Genomic DNA, 17,686 nt, shown 5'->3' with positions numbered 1-17,686 from the left:
AACCGCCAAGGAAGGAGAGCCCACCACCTCCCAAGGAAGCCTCTTCCACTGAGGAATCGCTGTGTCACTGTCCAGAAGGCAGGCATGTCCAACCACCTCTGAATATCTCTTGCCTTGAAAAAATGATGGGATCACCCAAAATCGGCTGTGGCTTGTGACAATTCAAGCACAAGCAGAAATATGCCAGTTTTTTGCTCATTTCCAGACATTTTTTCAGCTGTCCAGTCTCCTCTCTCTAGGTGTGCAGCCCCAGTTAGCGGAGGAAACCCAAAGGCAGCTTTCTAAAGCGGAAGACGGCTTGCACAGGTGGGAGGGAAGCTGCAAGCTCACAGGAAGCGCCTTTTCGTTCAAAGATATATATTTTCAAGTCTCAAAAGCCCAAATCAAAGGAACCAAAGTCCCTTCAACGGAACGGGAACGACTGGTGGAAGGGAGGAGCCACAGGCCCCAAAGAAAGCCGGATATATGCCTCGGGGTTGAGGGGAAAAAGTGCTCTCCCCCCAATTATGTCTGACTTCATACAGCAGATAACTGAAAACAAGGCTCTGCTTCCCACCCCTTGCCAAAGAAGCGTTTGCTCTTCCCCTCTCTCCAGCTTTCCCAGAGCTTTCTCATTGGACCAAGGCAACAAGAACATAAGAGAAGCCATGTTGGATCGGACCAATGACCCATCCAGTCTAACATCCTGTGTCTCACAGTGGCCAAAAAACCCAGGTGCCATCAGGAGGTCCATCAGTGGGGCCAGGACATTAGAAGACCTCCCACTGTTGCCCCTCCCAAGCACCAAGAATACAGAGCATCACTGCCCCAGACAGAAAGTTCCAACAATACGCTGTGGCTAATAGCCACTGATGGACCTCTGCTCCATATGCTTATCCAATCCCCTCTTGAAGCTGTCCATGCTTGCAGCTGCCACCACCTCCTGTGGCAGTGAATTCTACGTTAATCACTCTTTGGGTGAAGAAGGACTTCCTTTTATCCGTTCAAACCCGACTGCTCCGTTCTAACAAGCGGGGCCCATTTGCACATAGAATGATTTACACAATTCAAGGAAGAAAAATGTCCATTTAATAGACAAAGTCAGTCCCCACACCGGTTGCGAATGCCAAGTTCGTTCAAGTCTTTCCTTAATATTTTAGAGATAGCAAAATAGATTATGAAGCACACGCAACACCCCCTTGGGATATGGAGGTCTCTGTCTTTGGCAGCTGGGACAAAAAAAAAGAGTGCACATTGTACCCAAAGGGTTAATTCTTCTGGCTCAGGTAAAGTTCTGTTTTCAAAATAAGTTCCAGTCAGGTTGCTCGCTCTTAAGAAATACTTACATCTTTTAAAATATATTAGTTTTTTAAAAAAAATCAAATGAGAGACATTCATAGGTACCGCTCTGATAAGCTAAAGAAAGCGTTCAAAGTAGAAGTCATGACGGGGGAAAAACCCTTTTCTTTTCCAGCTGTCATTACCTGAATTCCTTCCCAAGGAATCGCCCTTCTTTGTGGCTTTTCCAAAGTCCATTTGGCTTACCCAGCTCTGCTGGCCGGTAGAACTCTGTAAACATGGCTGCATTTCATAGGCACATCTATTCCAACTGTCGACTGTGAGTCAAAATCCTGTAAAGAAGATCTAGCAACACCAAAACCCAAAATGCTCACCGCCACCATCACCCCAACAGCAAAATATGTATTCCTGTGGAATGTCTTTACTGCATATGTCTTTTAGTGCTTTAAGACAACGAATGTAACTGCTGCGTCATTGTCCGGCTTTTTGTTTCCACTAGCAGGTTGCCAAGAAAGGTTCCACAGTTGACGTGGTAGGAGAGGTCCAGTCTTCTTTATTTTTCAATAAGCTTGCTCCTAATGTCCCCCCCCTTTTTTTTTACTCATTTCCTTTTGTATTATGGTGTGCATTTTGCATCATAAATTAAAAAGGGAGAAGGGTAATGTATATAGATCCGAGCGGGCAGCCGTGTTGGTCTGAAGCAGTTGAACAAAGCAGGAGTCAAGCGGCACCTTTAAAACCAACCAGTTTTTATTTAGAACGTAAGCTTTCGTGTGCTCTTAAGCACACTTCCTCAGACGAGGATTCCAGCACAGTGAGCAAAGCCATACATAGCTGAGCAGAGCCATATATAGGTGATAGGCAGTGGCCCAGAATGCAACATGGTACAGATTTAAGAACCAAGGACAGTGAAGTAAAATTATTTGGTAGGCAGTGGTTTAGAATGTAAAATGGTACAATGACATTTTACATTCTAAACCACTGCCTACCAGATAATTTTACTTCACTGTCCTTGGTTCTTAAATCTGTACCATGTTGCATTCTGGGCCACTGCCTACCAGCTCTGTATGGCTCTGCTCAGCTATGTATGGCTTTGCTCACTGTGCTGGATTCCTCGTCTGATGAAGTGTGCTTAAGAGCACACGAAAGCTGACGTTCTAAATAAAAACAGGTTGGTCTTAAAGGTGCCGCTTGACTCCTGCTTTGTTCAAGGGTAATGTACGCTTGCTGCCCCCTAGTGGCTAAATGGCAGTTATTTCCCTTGAGGACTGTTTTTCCTGACGATGGATTTTTTTAGGCATGCCGCTGGGGAAAGCTAAGGCCAGAAGTGGGCTTCCCCCAAGACGAATGCCTGGCTGAGGCTCTGGCTTCAATAAAGCAGGATCAGACCTCTGCATTCTTGCCGCCGTAGCCTCCAAGCATTACAATCCTGCTCCAGTGAAAGAAGACACTGAGCCTCTTCGATCCCAATGTCGTTGCAACGGCGACTACAAGCGGCAGGATCCGGTAAACCCAGTGTTTTCACGAGACACTTTAGGTTCTGTTCACAGACTGCAAAACAACAGGATTTTTCCAAGCCACCCCCCAGCAGGGGGGCGTTTGTTGGCTTTTCCAGCTCAGCGACCCAAGGGGTCTTGGGATGGAGTTGGGAATTGGCACGGGCTCATTTTCCCCAGCGGAGAAATCCTTGCGACAGCAGCCAGTCTTTTGCAAACAAGAAGAGCAGCCGGCTTGCACATTAAAGCAGATCTCTGGAAGATGCCGGCCGGCCTGCCCCAGAAACACGGAAGCCTCCTTCGGACCGACAATCAGATGCTTTCGACTGCCTCTGCCTGGTCTGGGTCCCACTCGTCCGCTGCGTCATCTTCGTTCTTCCATGCTGCGGCCGAGTAAATGTGGGCTGACTCCCCGTTCATTTCCTCCAGCGGCTGATAGGTGTACTTGCTCCGGTTCTGTCGTCCCGTGGACCGGCAGAAGAGGAGTTTGGCATTTCCCACGGCGCTGAGCAGAAGCAGGAGAGCCAGGACTGAGGTTATAGCGATCCAGGTTCTCCTAGAACCAAACAAAACACAAGCGTTTGTTAGTGGGCTTTTGAGACGGAGAAGGAACCAGCTGCCCCAGCTGAGCTGAGCTTCTGCATTTCCAGCTGGAGCCTCAGACTAAAAGAATAAAGGGAAAATAATTTCCAACAGAAAACTGCTACAGCTCTTTCACACATCCTGCAGCGCTGTGTATGCTTTTGTCACTGGATTTTCCACATTGTCATTTCTCTCTCTCGTAAATCTTTGTTTCTTCAGATTCCCCCCACCCCCGCCCCCGTTCTGCATGCGTTTTGATCCCTCTATTGCAGGGCTGGCCAAACTTGCTTAACCTAAGATCCGCATTGAATAAATAACAGATGCTTGAGAGCCACAAGACATGAATGTCAGATGTTGGAAGGAAGAAAGGAAAATAGATGGGGGAGGGAGGAAGAGGTGGAAAGAAAGCAACTTTAACTTTAAATGCATTCTCCAAACTGCTGGCTGGCTTGGCTTGGAGAAGTGATTTAAAGAGAGAAATGCCTTCAAGAGCCACACAATATGTGTGAAAGAGCCACAAGTGGCTCCCAAGCCACAGTTTGGCCACCTCTGCTCCATTGGTCGATTTGATGTACAGGTTTATGTCCCAACATAAAAAACCCCATTTGCAGGGAGACACACCAGACATAAACTGTTGTGATATCAAACTGACCATCAAGGGTAGCAAAACACGTGCAGAAAAGCTCCCCAAGAAACAGGAACTTACAGGCGAGGAAAATGACAACGTGCAAAAAAAGCCCTATGAATTATTAGCGTCAAAACTTTACAATCAAAAATCCAGACGTTTTAGCTCCATTTGTAATGAATCCCCCTGCTCTATCTAAAGGGAGGGGGGGTGTTTTAAAGGGGCCATTCATCTTAGAATGATCAGGGCAAGCGTTATTTTGCAAGCTTCAGGGCCGGAGACGTCTAAGTCAAATCTGAAGATGACCATTGACTGAAAAGCAGGAGGGAAAATAAAAAATACCCTGCAAAGTAATTTCAGACAAAGAGGGTTTTCTCCCCTGATCTTTTGGTCCTTCCCCCCTCTGTCAAAAGACTTCAACTTTCTCAGCCTGGAAGAAGAATATGACTTCTCCAAGGCCTCCCAGCGAGGAGAGACGATTTTTAACCAGAGATGACCGAGCCACACCAGCTGAAGGAAAACAACATCTCTTGACTCTCTCCAGCCAGAAATTTGGGACTCCACAACGAGAAGGAACTTGATGCCACGTCACCCCAGAGTCGGAAACGACTGGTGCTTGCACAGGGGGACTACCTTTACCTTTAACAAGAAGGAAAGCGCCACACTTACTCTGTGAAAATAAGTTCAGAGTTACGACTGGCATTCAGCAAACGCTGCGTGGCTGGAAAAGAAAGAGAGAAGCGTAACTCAGTGGGAAGGGCTTATTTATCTATGCATGTGGACAGAAAAACAAAATCCCAAGATGGTGGAATACTGGAATTGTAGCATTAGGGGTGAGGTCTCTCCAACTGTCCATCTCAGTCAGTCTCTGCCTCTGTCTCTCTCTCAGGATCTGTGTCTCCCTCACTCTGTCTCAGACTCTCGGTCTCTCTTTGCCTCTAGCTCAGTCTCTCAAGGTCTCTGTGTTCATCTTCAGGGGATGCTCCAAATCTCTCTCTCTCACACATGGTCTCTGGAGTCTACCTCTTATCTCCCCCTTTTCCAATCTGCGTTCCAGATTGGTAAATGTCATAACAGGGCAGGAGAGCATGACATTCTTGCACAGATCAGAACGTGGATGGGAGACCTTGAAATACCAGCAGTCGGGAGGGCAGGGGCAGGCTCTATTCAGCCACCTCCCTGAATATCCTCCAAGCCCCCAATCGGGGTCAGTCACCAGGGGTCACCATGACTTCCAAGTACACCCACACCCACACAAATACAAAAATATCAGGGAAGAACGGGAGAGAGAAAGAAAAGTTCTTGCACAGATTGGTCAGCTCATAAATTATTGGAATTTGAGTGGGCAGAGAGACTAAGCTAAAAGGTCCTGGAGCCAAATCCTCCCCGCAAAGATGACCGCTTCTAGCCAAAAGGTCTTACCTTCTTCACAGAGAGTTCCTTGGTAGCCAGTCAAGCAGATGCACGACCCTTGCACGGGGTCACACCAACCACCGTTCAGGCAAAGGCATCTCTGGGAGCACCCATCTCCGTAGGAACCATTTGCACAGGCTGTTCAGAGAGACACCCCCCCCCCAAGTACATCAGGACGGACCCACGTGAAGCTGCCTGTTTAACACATTCTGGGGGTCAGGGGCTGGCTGCACAAAGGGCTTCCCCGAGTCACTTGGCTAAAAGACTGGGGTCTGGACTGCCTCCCTCTGAGATCGAGACAATGAACAGAGACACTCCGCTACCTTGGCTGCAATTCGGGCCCATCCAGCCGGCATCGCAGAGACACCCCACTGCAAGGAGGAGAAAGAGGAAAGAGTCAAGATGAGCGAGGCCAGGGGTTGGGAGGGGCACTGTCTCAGGACTGGGGCACTTAAAAGTTCATGCTCCTTTTTTTTTTTTTTTAAAAAGGGAATTTAGGGTTCCTGTTTGATGTGTCGCTGCTTTTCTTCATACAAACGCTTGGCTCCTGCCTCAACCTGGCAACAACCGTTGTGCTTGGTAAAGAATACAGATACACTGTTAATTGAGCATAAGAACATAAGAGAAACCATGTTGGAGCAGGCCAATGGCCCATCCAGTCCAACACTCTGTGTCACCCCAGGTGCCATCAGGAGGTCCATCCGCGGGGCCAGGGCATGCGCTTCTGAAACGATGTCATCGGCAGCAACGTGCTTTCTTGAGCCCCGTGTTCCGGACCGGACTTCAAGCTGGGGACAGCGCTGCTAGCCCAACTCTGTGCTTTACAGGGGTGATAATTCATGAGCGTGTGTGTAGTGTAGCCAGGAGATCCTAAAATTGTCTGGCAGCCACAAATTCTAGCTCCTTTAGCGTTATGCGCCAATAGGTGGCGAGCTAGACTTGTTTTTAAACCAAGAGAAAGTTCAGAGGTGGTCTGTCGTTGCCGGCCTTTGCGTTACACCCCTGGTATTCTTTGGGGGTCGCCCTTCCAAATACTAAACAGGGCTGACTCTGCTTAGCTTCTGAGACCTCACGGGATCAGCTAGCCTGCGCTATCAGTAGGGTGCCGCTGGAAACACGCTTTCCTGAGATATCTGCCCTCCAGACTGGGACGCCTCATCCTGTGTTCTTTAAGCCACCTGGAGTTAGTTATTTAGTGTCCTGAAGACATGAGTCTGCTCTCTGTTGAATCAGAGCCTTGGTTCATCAAGCAAAGAATCCAGTAGCACCTTTAAGACCAAACAAATCTTTGTCACAGCATAAGCTTTTGAAAAGCACAGCTCTCTTCATCAGGTGCATGCCACTGACAAAAAGAGCTGCCTTTCCCGAAAGCTGATGCTACAATAAAATTTGTTCGTCTTAAAGGACCCTTTTACCGTTTTGCAGCAACAGACTAACACGGCTGAACTCCTCTGGATCTTGGTCCATCAAGGTCAGCCTTGTCTTCTCAGACTGGCAGCAGCTCTCGGGGGTCTTTCACGGCACCTTCTGCTTGATCTTTTACCTGGCGATGCCGGGGATTGAACCTGGGACCTTCTGCATGCCAAGTGGAGGCTCTGCCACTGAGCCACGGCCCTTCCCCACTTATATCCTGCTTCCTAGCAGGCAGCCACCCCCACCAGACTTACTTTCTGTACATGTCCCATGCGGAGTGCAGTTGAAAGGGCCGCAGTCCAAGATGTCGCAGGCAGGCCCGCTCCAGTAAGCTCCGCTGCAGTGGCACTCCCCAAGCACACAGCGTCCGTGGCCACTGCAGTCTGCAGGGTGGCATAGAGGCTCGTGGACACACACGACAGTCGAAATCTGGCGAGCGCAACGCCACATGGGGTCTGGCTGGCTGCGGACGGAGAACAGAGTAATCCTGCTGTAATTAATTCATTGTCTAGGGCAGGGGAGCCAATGGTCACTCTCCAGATGTTTTTTTGCCTACAACTCCCATCAACACCAGCCATTGGCCATGCTGGCTGGGGCTGATGGGAATTGTAGGCAAAAAAACATCTGGAGAGCTACCGTTGGCCTCCAAACAGGTTTGGTGGGCGACTGTTCTGTGTTCAAGGGCGGCTATCGCTGGCTGGGTGTGTTCCCCTTCCTTCCCTCTAACTCCCGAGAGCTGGCAAACAGTTTTCCTGTCCCTTGGGTAAGATCGACGTGATAGCACATATCACAGAATCATAAGAGCCGGAAGGGACCTCCAGGGTCATCTAGTCCAGCCCCCTGCACAATGCAGGGCGTTCACAAATATCCCCACCTTTTAAAACAAGCAGAAACCCCCAATAAAATAAAACATGCTTCACGTATGAGCACGCTTGCAATATTGTGGTCAGTATCAAAGCGAGCTCTCCTTTCCGCCTCCCACTTCCTCCCCAAGAGTGGAGCCTCAGCCAATGGGGAAAACAGAGGCTTTGCTCTGTAGCTCCTGTGCAATTGAGAAAACCTGGCAAAGCAAGCTGTGACACAGAAAGAAGCAAGAGAGGGAGAAGGAAGCAGACTTGCTTGCGGGCTTGATAGGAGCCTGATCCAGCCTATAGGCTGCATGTTTTGACACGACTGATCTAGCCTCTGTTTAAAAACCTACAAAGAAATGTTCCCTCTAAGCTGCAGAGTCCTGTGAGCAAAAATTCTACTTCACGAGCTACTGGCATTAAAGTTGGGAGCTCCTGCATAAATTAGTGTGCTCTGGGGTCATCCTTCCTGAGCTAAGCCAAAAATGTGTGAGCCAAAGGCTAAAAAGCTGTGAGCTAGCTCACACGAACTCAACTTAGGAGGAGAGCCCACCACCTCCCGAGGAAGCTGTTCCACTGAGGAACCACTCTATCAAGAAGTTCTTCTTAATGTTTAGGAGTTATTTCATTGAATGAATTAACACACACCCTAATACCTTCTGAGTATCCTTTGTATACCAATCTCAGGAGGCACTATATCTTACCGTGTTCATCTCGATACATATTCCTATGACTAAATTACCTTTTTACTTTCTGACAGGGAGCCAAAAAGAACTCTAGCGGTTGCGGTTTTTGTTTTTTTTAACTCCTTTTGTCTATTGAGTGATAAGCGATCAGCAATAGCAATCCGCGGCTCAAAACTTGATGTAGAGCTTTTATTGGATAAAGAGGGGAGGGGAGAGAGGAACAAGCTGGCAAACACCTACCAGTGGTCAGAAGGGTAACTGGCAAGGGTCCCATTTAAGACGAGGGTGGCGGACCCTCCACCATCCAGGTTGATCGCATTGACCACTCCCTGCTGCTTCAGAAAAGCCGCCATCTCCCAGAGACTGAGGCTGTGCAGTGAAAAACGGAGGAAATCAGGTGAAGAACAACCTAGCGGGGCAAAATGACCCCTTGCGACGGGATGCCAAAAGATCTCCGAAGGATTCTCCACCCCTCCCCCCCAGCCCAGTGTGAATTCCAGTCCACCACGCCATTCACTTCTCTTATTATTATTATTTAAAACATTGATCAGCCATCTTTCTCCCTTGTGGAGCTCAAAATGCTCTAAATGACTGAAACGGGGGACAGGCATGCGCTTTGGGGAAAGGGGTATACTGCTCAGAGCCCGAGCGACAGCAGGATACAAAATCAATGCAATCAATTAAATTTACTTATTCTCAGGGGTCATTTTGTAGAAAAAGAGGTGCCGAAGCTCATTGGCACAACTCATTTGCATCGCTCGTTTGCATAGGCCACACACCCCTGACGTCACCAGAAGGTGGACTAATTATATCAGCTCAGCATCTACCTTAAAATGCTCCTGGAATTAGAATTGTCATCCTCAAACTCACTCCTATCGTACTTCTTAAAATTCCTTCTCCTGCGTGGCCACGGCGGCACAATGAAAATTTCCATCTGTCTGCTTGCAATTTTTTGGTTATTTTCCCATTTTTTATGGAGAAAAATATTAGAAAGTTTGTCAAATCTTAAGAGTTCAACAAAATTCTCACAGAGGGGTTGAACGATGGAGCCCAGAAGCGAGTATTGGGGTGGTGGTGTGTGTGTTAAAGAGAGAAAGAGCACAATAATTTGTAGAGGTTCCAGAGCTCCGCTCCTGTGAGCTCCTGCCCAAAATGAGGCCTTATATGATAAAACCGCAATAAAACAACAATTATGAAACCCATCAAAAGCTAAGAATCTAAGAACTCAATTACGACTGCCAATAACAAAAGCTGAGTCGATCAACTGCGGCCCTAACAGAGCTGTCTTCCAAAGTGCTTAATCAGGATCATTACAGCTCATAGGGAGGGACGGTGCCTCAGTGGTGGAGCATCTGCTTGGTAAGCACAAGGCCCCAGGTTCAATCCTCAGCATTCCAACTAGAAAGGGTCCAGGCAACTAGGTGTGAAAAACCTCAGCTTGAAACCCAGGAGAGCCGCTGCCAGTCTGAGTAGACAATACTGACTTTGATGGACCGAGGAGGGTCTGATTTAGTATAAGGCGGCTTCATACGTTCATACTGAGTGTTAGGATTTTTGGTTTTGATCCAGTCAGCTTCTGTAATGGGAACGGCTGAATGAGACAGCCATCTTGGAGGAGGGGTGAACAGCGCCACACTGAAATCCAGGAGATTTTAGGGACATATCCCCATGGGGAGATGGCCTTGGCCAATCACACTCCCTCAGCCCAACCGGGGGGGGGGGGGAATTCTAGCGGGAGCTTCTTTGCATATTAGGCCACACACCCCTGATGTGGCCAGTCCTCCAAGAGCTTACAAGGCTCTTTTTCGTAAGCTCTTGGAGGATTGGCTACATCAGGGGTGTGTGGCCTAAAATGCAAAGGAGCTCCTGCTGGAATTCCACCCCTGAGCCTAACCAACCTTGCAGGGGTGTTGTGAGGATAAAATGGAGGAGACGGATGCAGGAGGGCTCAACTTGGAGGAAAGCAGGGTTGGCAACCTCCAGGTAGGACCTGGATGTCTCCTGGAATTACAACTGAACTCCAGACTACAGAGATGAGTTCTCCTGGAGGAAAAGGCCACTTAGGAGGGAAGATTCCACCATGTTGTACCCCCACTGAGTTCCCTCTTCTCTACCCAAACCCCGCCCAGGTTCCACCTCCAAGCCGCCAGGAATTACCGGTACTCAGTCTAGACCTGGCAACCACAGAGGAAAGGCAGGATCAAAATGCATTAAATAAATATTTGGACGGGGGTGTTAATGTGTGACACGTGGCCTTACCCCCTTCCACCTGTCTGGCCATCCACGTGCAATAGGACCAAGCGCCCCTCTTTATCGTGTCCCACAGCCGTCCTGGCAGACACAATGTTGATGAAGGTGTCAAAAGTCCCTGCCAGGGGAAGAGAGACAGAAGGAGAAGACAAACAAGTCATTCTGCAAAAATATATACATATATATTGTTTGGCAAAATCCTCTCCTGAAGTCCTCAAACTCAGTTTGGTGTAGTGGTTAAGTGTGCGGACTCTTATCTGGGACAACCGGGTTTGATTCCCCACTCCTCCACTTGCACCTGCTGGAATGGTCTTGAGTTAGCCATAGCTCTCGCAGAGGTTGTCCTTAAAAGGGCAGCTGCTGGGAGAGCCCTCTCAGCCCCACCCACCTCACAGGGTGTCTGTGGTGGGGAAGGAAGATAAAGGAGATTGTGAGCCGCTCTGAGACTCTGATTCAGAGAGAAGGACAGGGTATAAATCTACGGTCGTCTTCTTTTTAAATGCCAACATTAAAACCCAAATTCGGAGACAAGAAATGCCAGGTCACATGAAGTCACCTTATACTGCATCAGACCTGTGGCCCATCGAAGTCAGCCTTGTCTACTCGGACCGGCAGCCGCTCTCCAGGGTCTCGGGCAGAGGTCCTTCACACTACCTCCTACTGGATCATTATTGGGGATTGAACCTGGGACCTTCTGCATGCCAAGCAGAGGCTCAGTTGGTGAACCACGGCCACTCCCTAAACAGACATGAAGCTGCCTTCTGCAGAATCAAACCCTCAGTCCATTGAAGTCCGTATTGTCTACTCAGAGTGGCAGGGCCCTGCAGGGTCTCAGGAGGAGGTCTTTGACATCTGCTAGAGCCTTTAACTTGGGACCTTCTGCATGCCAAGCATCTGCTCCTCCACAAAACCACAGCCCTTCCCCTGTAACTTTAAGCAGATCTGCATGTTGTCTCTCATTCATATTTATTTTTTTTGCTTTTGTTGATAACACCTGCCACCCCCCATTCATCACTGGGGATTAAAAGACAGTTTACATTTTCATCTCCTAAGTCAAGCCACTGCTTGCGCAAGGAGGAAAGAGGAGGATAAATGCCTTCTTTACAAGCCCTCTGCCCCCGTTTACAGCTACAGCCCCACCCCCCTTGGCAGAGGCGGCGGTTTCAGGCGCTCACCTGTTTCCTGGGTCTTGCTGCATTCCAAGGCTTGGCTCTGATTCACGTAAACGTTGCCGTCCCGCAACAGCCAAACCACCCCACTCACCAGCTGGATGAAAGGGTTCTCCTTCGCTAAGACCTCCTCTTCAGAAAGATAGCTGGAGATAAGAAAGAAGGATGGCCAGATGTTTCCAAACGTCTGCCCCCCCCTCACTGGCACATCTAAAAACAGCTCACGTTTTATACTGGGGTGGCCAAACTGTGGCTCAGGCGCCACATGTGGCTCTTTCACACATTTTGTGTGGCTCTTGAAAGCCCCCACTGCTGCACTGACTGACTTGGAAAAAGAATCTGCAGTTAAAGTTGCTTTCTTGCTAACTCCCCCTCCCTCATCTATTTTTCCTTCCTTCCGTCCGACTTTCAAACATCTGATGTTCGTGTCTTGCGGCTCTCAAACATCTGACATTTGTTCTATGTGGCTCTTACGTTAGGCAACTTTGGCCACCCCTGTTTTATACCGTGGTTTTTAATGGTAAGCTGCTGTAAGCAGGATTCTTAAAGACGTGGTATAGAAATATTCAAAATAAAATTAATCAATAGGGTCGAAGAATCTGCCTATTTGTATGATGCACTGTCCACCTTTCTCAGAGACTTAAGGAAGATTATACAATGAAAGGATTTTTCTGCCTTCTCACTTTTCTCAAATTATTCTTCTTTCGTTCTTCAAATTATTGCCAGAATAGATCCTAATTACAGATCACGTGTACAAAATGCATCCACGCTTTATGCGGCAAGTTTAACAGAGAGGTGCAACATTCAAAATGCATAACCTTTTCCCTCCCCCACTTACAAATGGAGGGTGTTTGGGAGTAAAACCACCAGGGAAGCTGGGTAAAACTGTGTCAAGCCCCTTCATTTTCTATTTGCTGCTCAAGGCCTTCTGTTATTTACTGCTTAACTGGCCCGGGCAATCTGGCATGCTATTGTTTATGACCCAGGATGGCTCCTGTTGTGTCTGCTGCAGAATGTGAGATGTGAAGAAGATGAAGATGAAGATATTGGATTTATATCCCGCCCTCCACTCCGAAGAGTCTCAGAGCGGCTCACAATCTCCTTTCCCTTCCTCCCCCACAACAGACACCCTGTGAGGTAGATGAAGATATTGGATTTATATCCCGTCCTCCACTCCGAAGAGTCTCAGAGCGGCTCACAATCTCCTTTACCTTCCTCCCCTACAACAGACACCCTGTGAGGTGGGTGGGCTGGAGAGGGCTCTCACAGCAGCTGCCCTTTCAAGGACAACCTCTGCCAGAGCTATGGCTGACCCAAGGCCATGCTAGCAGGTGCAAGTCACCCTCCCTGGTTCTCAGAGTTCTTATCTATTCACAGGCCCCTGGTAGAATGCTTTGTAGTGTAGAATGATTGTGTTATGTTAACCTGGTAACCTTTAGGTTTGAATATTGCCACCATTTAGTAACGGTTTATGTTATCCTATATAGTGATTGTGTAGCTGGTATTTCCTCAGTCTTTCCTCAGATGTTTCACTCAGTCAGTGAAACATCACCTGAATTCTAATAAATGCATCTATTTGAAATAACAAAGGATCTCATTATTGGGAATATCGGGGCTTGACAAACTGTATCCAACTGGCCATCCTGGATGTAAGGAGGGAACCGCTGGCAGAGAAAAACGGCGATGCTTACCCAACGACCAGCGTGCCATCTTGCCGGATGCCAAACTGAGCATTCTGCAGTCCTTTGGAGGTCTGTACCAACTGCCCGTCACTCACGACGTTCCCAAGGCACTTCCCGGTGTCCATGTCAAAATAGCCGCCGTTCTGGGCCACAAGGCATTGCCCGAGCCTGGCGGTCTCTTCCACGGTGGCTCTCGTGCGGCTCAGACACCCCCCCTGCCCACCGGGTTCTAGCACAGAGAATGTCCTTAAAGGGTCTCTCACCACGGTGAAATGCCCATACACCGCCCTTCGGTTCTGCCCTTCGGGAGGGAAGTAGGACACAAACGCACGGGTGACGGTCAGCGGGCCGATGCTGCTGTTGTCGGCGGGCCAGGACTCGTGCGTTGTGTTGCCGTGCACGACAAGCTGACAGTCTCGGACGTACCGGTAGGGGTGCTGGGGGCCGTGTTGGGAAGGAGGATACGGCAGCAAGAGGTCATCGTTCAACGATGTCCTGAAAGCAATCGTGATTCAGAAGTCAGTACGACAGTCTAATGTCATTTGTGGCCAGGGGTCATTTTGTAGAATAGGTGGTGGAGCTCATTAGCATAACTAATAAGTGCATGCGCCCCCCCCCCCCCGAGCCAAAAGCAAACTGATGCAAAAAAGGAGAACCCCAGGCGAGCAAGGGCTACTCGAACTAGTTAGAGATCCAGCCAGCCCAAGCAGGCCTCACTCACTTGGGGCTCTCCTTGACCACATCCCCACCCAGTCAAAAGGCCAGCAAGCTACCAAAATCACATAAGAAGTGGAGAAAGGGTGGCGTGGGCTTCTCCAGGGGTTAACAAGGGCTGCTGAGGTGTGGCAAAGCCCTTGGTGGCTGGCTGGCTGGCTACTCTCCTAATCCAGGGATTGTTATGCAGCTGCACCTCTATTCAATGGACAAGGTGGGGAGGAGGAGGGGGGGCGTCAGGAAGGTTCAGGAGCTGTGCTCCTGTGAGCTCCTGCTGAACTGAGCCTATTCAACAAGCTGCCTCATCCTCTCGGCTAGGCTTCCCAACCCTCCCACCCTGGCGGGGGACCCCAGGATTTCCACCCTCTTCCCCCGCTCCCCAAAAAACCGGAAGCGAGGGGAGGGGGGAAATGGCGCCGGGGAGCATGGCGAGCCGCCCCATCCCAGAGCGGGCGAGGCCGCCGCGCCGCCGCAGCTGCTCCCCCCTCTCCGCCCACCGCAGCTGCTCCTCCGAGATGGGCCCAGGCTGAGCCCATCTCGGAGGAGCAGCCAAGAGGCGGCAGCAGCGCAGGCAAAACCAGAGGAGGGCAAAGGCAGGCCAGGAGCATGGCGAGCTGCGAATCCGGGCCCTTCTAGGACCCGGACTCGTGGCTCGCCATGCCCCCGGCCCGCCTCCACCCCCCCCTCTGATTCCACCCCAGAGGTGGAGCGGGCAAGGCCGCCGCGCCGCTGCTGCCTCTTCTCCACTCGCCATGGCTGCTCCTCCGAGATGGGCTCAGGCTGAGCCCATCTCAGAGGAACAACCACGGCGAGTGGAGAAGAGGCGGCAGCGGCGCGGCGGCATCACCCGCTCCGAGACGGGGCGGCTGGCCACGCTCCCCGGCGCTGTTTCCCCCCTCCCCCCTAGCTCCACCCCAGTGTCTCCTGGCTCCACCCCCAAAGTCTCCTGGCTCCACCCCCAAAGTCCCCAGATATTTCTGGGGTTGGACTTAGCAACCCTACTCTCGGCTCATGCGGCTGTGTGGGGTGTCCTCAGACTGACGTCAGCTTTCTGGACTTCCCCAGTTCCTGTTACCGGAGATCTTTTAACTGGAGATGCCCGGGAGGACTGATCCTGGGAACTTTTGCATGAGAAAGTACAGCAACACCCAGGGCTGGCCCTAGACCGTCTGACGCCCTTGGTAAGGCTAACTTCTGGCACTGATAACACCACCAGGTCACATGGGCGGCATTCCATTTGGCACCACCAGATGGCCAGCGCTCTAGGCAACCACCTAGTTTGCTTAGTGGCAGGGCCACCTACAGTTGCCAGCTCCAGGTTGGGAACTTCCTGAGATGCCAGCCTCCAGGTGGGACATGGGGATCCCCTGGAATTACAGCTCATCTCTAGACTACAGATATTAGTTTCCTTGTAGATAACAGATGCTTTGGAGGGTGGGCTCTGGAGCACTGTACCCCACTGAGGTCTGGGGATGCCAGCCTCCAGGTGGGACCTGGGGATCCCCTGGAATTACAACTCATCTCCAGACAACAGCGATCAGTTCCCCTGGAGAAAATGGATGGTTTGAAAGGTGGACTCTGTGGCACTGTATCCCATCCCTCTCGTCTCTCCAGGCTCCATCCCCAAATCTCCAGGAGTTTCCCAACCTAAATCTGGCAACTCTACCCCAACCCCTATCTGCCACCAATGTCTGGGGCAGGGGGGGTGGGATTCCTAGTAACATTATTCAGGCAACCCCAGCTCCACCCCTAAGCCCCGTTCTATCCCCAGGCAGCTTCAAAGTGACTAATGTGGCTTTGCAGGAACGGAACTGAAGTATACCATAGCTAACAGGTTTAAAAGAGACTTCCTCTAATCAAAGTTATCCTTGGGGGAGGCACAGCAAACAATACTCGACTGCAGTGCACGTGCTTCTTAAACAGCATTTATCAATATTTTATAATTTTTGTGATTATTTACAAGATGTATAGTCTGCCTTTCTCAATGGAACTCAAAGGGGATTACCAAGCACAAGCCAATATAATCACCAGGACTGGGCATCTGATAAACAAAGCAAAAAAGATTTGGATTGAAGAATCCTGGAACCAAGAGGAAATCTGAAACAGACCTGCACTGAAGCTTCGGTATTGACAAGGCATATTCTACAAAGCAAAAACGACAGAGTAGGGTCTGACTTACAGCAACAGACCAGTAGCATAATATATAGCAAGGGGTGGCCAAACTTTATTAACGTAAGAGCCACATAGAATAAACATCAGCTGTTTGAAAGCAGGCAGGCAGGCAGGAAAACAAATAGAGGGGCAGAGAGAAAGGTGGAAAGAAAGCAACTTTAACTTATTTGTTTATTATTTTATTTATTATTTTCAATATATAGCCCGCCTTTTCCCAAATGGGCTTTGGGCGGGTAACAACAGTCAATAATGCAAGATTAAACTCAAATACATATAATAAAACAATATACAATCTAAAAGCAATATAACAATCTAACAACAAATTGCAAATGCATTCTCCAAGCCGCCAGTTGGCTTGGTATGCAGAAGGGATCTAAAGAGGCAAATGCCTTCTCCAAGCTGGCCAGCAGGGGGGTGGGGGCTTTGAGAGCCACACAATATGTATGAAAGAGCCACATGTGACTCCTAAGCCACAGCTGGGCCACCCTTGTTCAAGACCAACAAAGTTTTATAAGCTGTCGTGTGCACGCGCACTGCTCATACCCAGAATTAAACTTTGCTGGTCTTAAAGGTGCCACCGGACTCTTAACTTTGTCCTGCTGCTTCAACCCAACCCGGCTGCCCTCCTGGTTCTACCCATATGGGGTGTGGTTTGCAAAAGCTCTTTCCCTAAATCTGGACACTCACCAGACGACCTCTCTGCCCGGAACCCCCAGAGAGCAGCAGCAGAGAGAAACCAAGGAGAAAGCGGCCAGAGCCCCCACTGACAGCTGCCTCGGCTTCCCGCCCAGCAGTTGCTCCATGGAAGCCGCCACATTGAGCCTCCCGCACGGTCACATGACAGCCCGGTCACGCGCGCCGGCCCCACTTGACAGTCGCCCGCCGGCGGCTCCGCTGCGCCCTCTGGTGGCCGGCGCGAGAAGTCGCAGGTCCGGCTCGCAGCAGAGTCGCCTCGAATTCTGCTTTCATTGTGCCAATTGGGGTTGAGCTAGGGTTGCCAAGTCCAATTCAAGAAATATCTGGGGACTTTGGGGGTGGAGCCGGGAGCAAGGGTGTGACAAGCATCACTGAACTCCAAAGGGAGTTCTGGCCATCACGTTTAAAGGGACTGCACACCTTTTAAATGCCTTCCTTACATAGGAAATAATGACGGATAGGGGCACCTTCTTTGGGGGCTCGTGGAATTGGACTCCCTGGTCCAATCTTTTGGAAAATTGGAGGGTATTTTGGGAAGAGGTATCAGATGCTATGCTGAAAATTCGGTGCCTCTTCCTCAAAACACAGCTCCCCCAGATACCCACGGATGAATTTTCCATTATACCCTATGGGAATCGGTCTCCATAGGGAATAATGGAGTG

At 49.8% G+C, this 17,686-nt stretch overlaps 1 protein-coding gene across 1 annotated transcript; it reads right to left on the bottom strand.

The window, feature by feature from the left end:
- Window positions 1-1,045: 1,045 nt before the first annotated feature.
- NAGPA (N-acetylglucosamine-1-phosphodiester alpha-N-acetylglucosaminidase) lies at window positions 1,046-17,135 on the bottom strand. The gene is made up of 10 exons (XM_060261015.1): window positions 17,016-17,135; window positions 13,452-13,937; window positions 11,767-11,906; window positions 10,601-10,709; window positions 8,582-8,710; window positions 7,062-7,270; window positions 5,718-5,765; window positions 5,404-5,532; window positions 4,651-4,702; window positions 1,046-3,330 (listed from the first exon to the last, which is right to left on the bottom strand). Exons 1-10 carry the CDS (start codon window positions 17,129-17,131, stop codon window positions 3,087-3,089), a joined length of 1,662 nt encoding a protein of 553 aa, XP_060116998.1. The 5' UTR covers window positions 17,132-17,135; the 3' UTR covers window positions 1,046-3,086.
- Window positions 17,136-17,686: the final 551 nt, after the last annotated feature.

This window comes from Heteronotia binoei, chromosome 20, assembly GCF_032191835.1.
Source record: "Heteronotia binoei isolate CCM8104 ecotype False Entrance Well chromosome 20, APGP_CSIRO_Hbin_v1, whole genome shotgun sequence".
Classification (NCBI taxonomy): domain Eukaryota; kingdom Metazoa; phylum Chordata; class Lepidosauria; order Squamata; family Gekkonidae; genus Heteronotia; species Heteronotia binoei.
The sequence above is the reverse complement of the archived record's forward strand: the minus strand, read 5'-3'. Positions and strand labels throughout refer to the sequence as shown.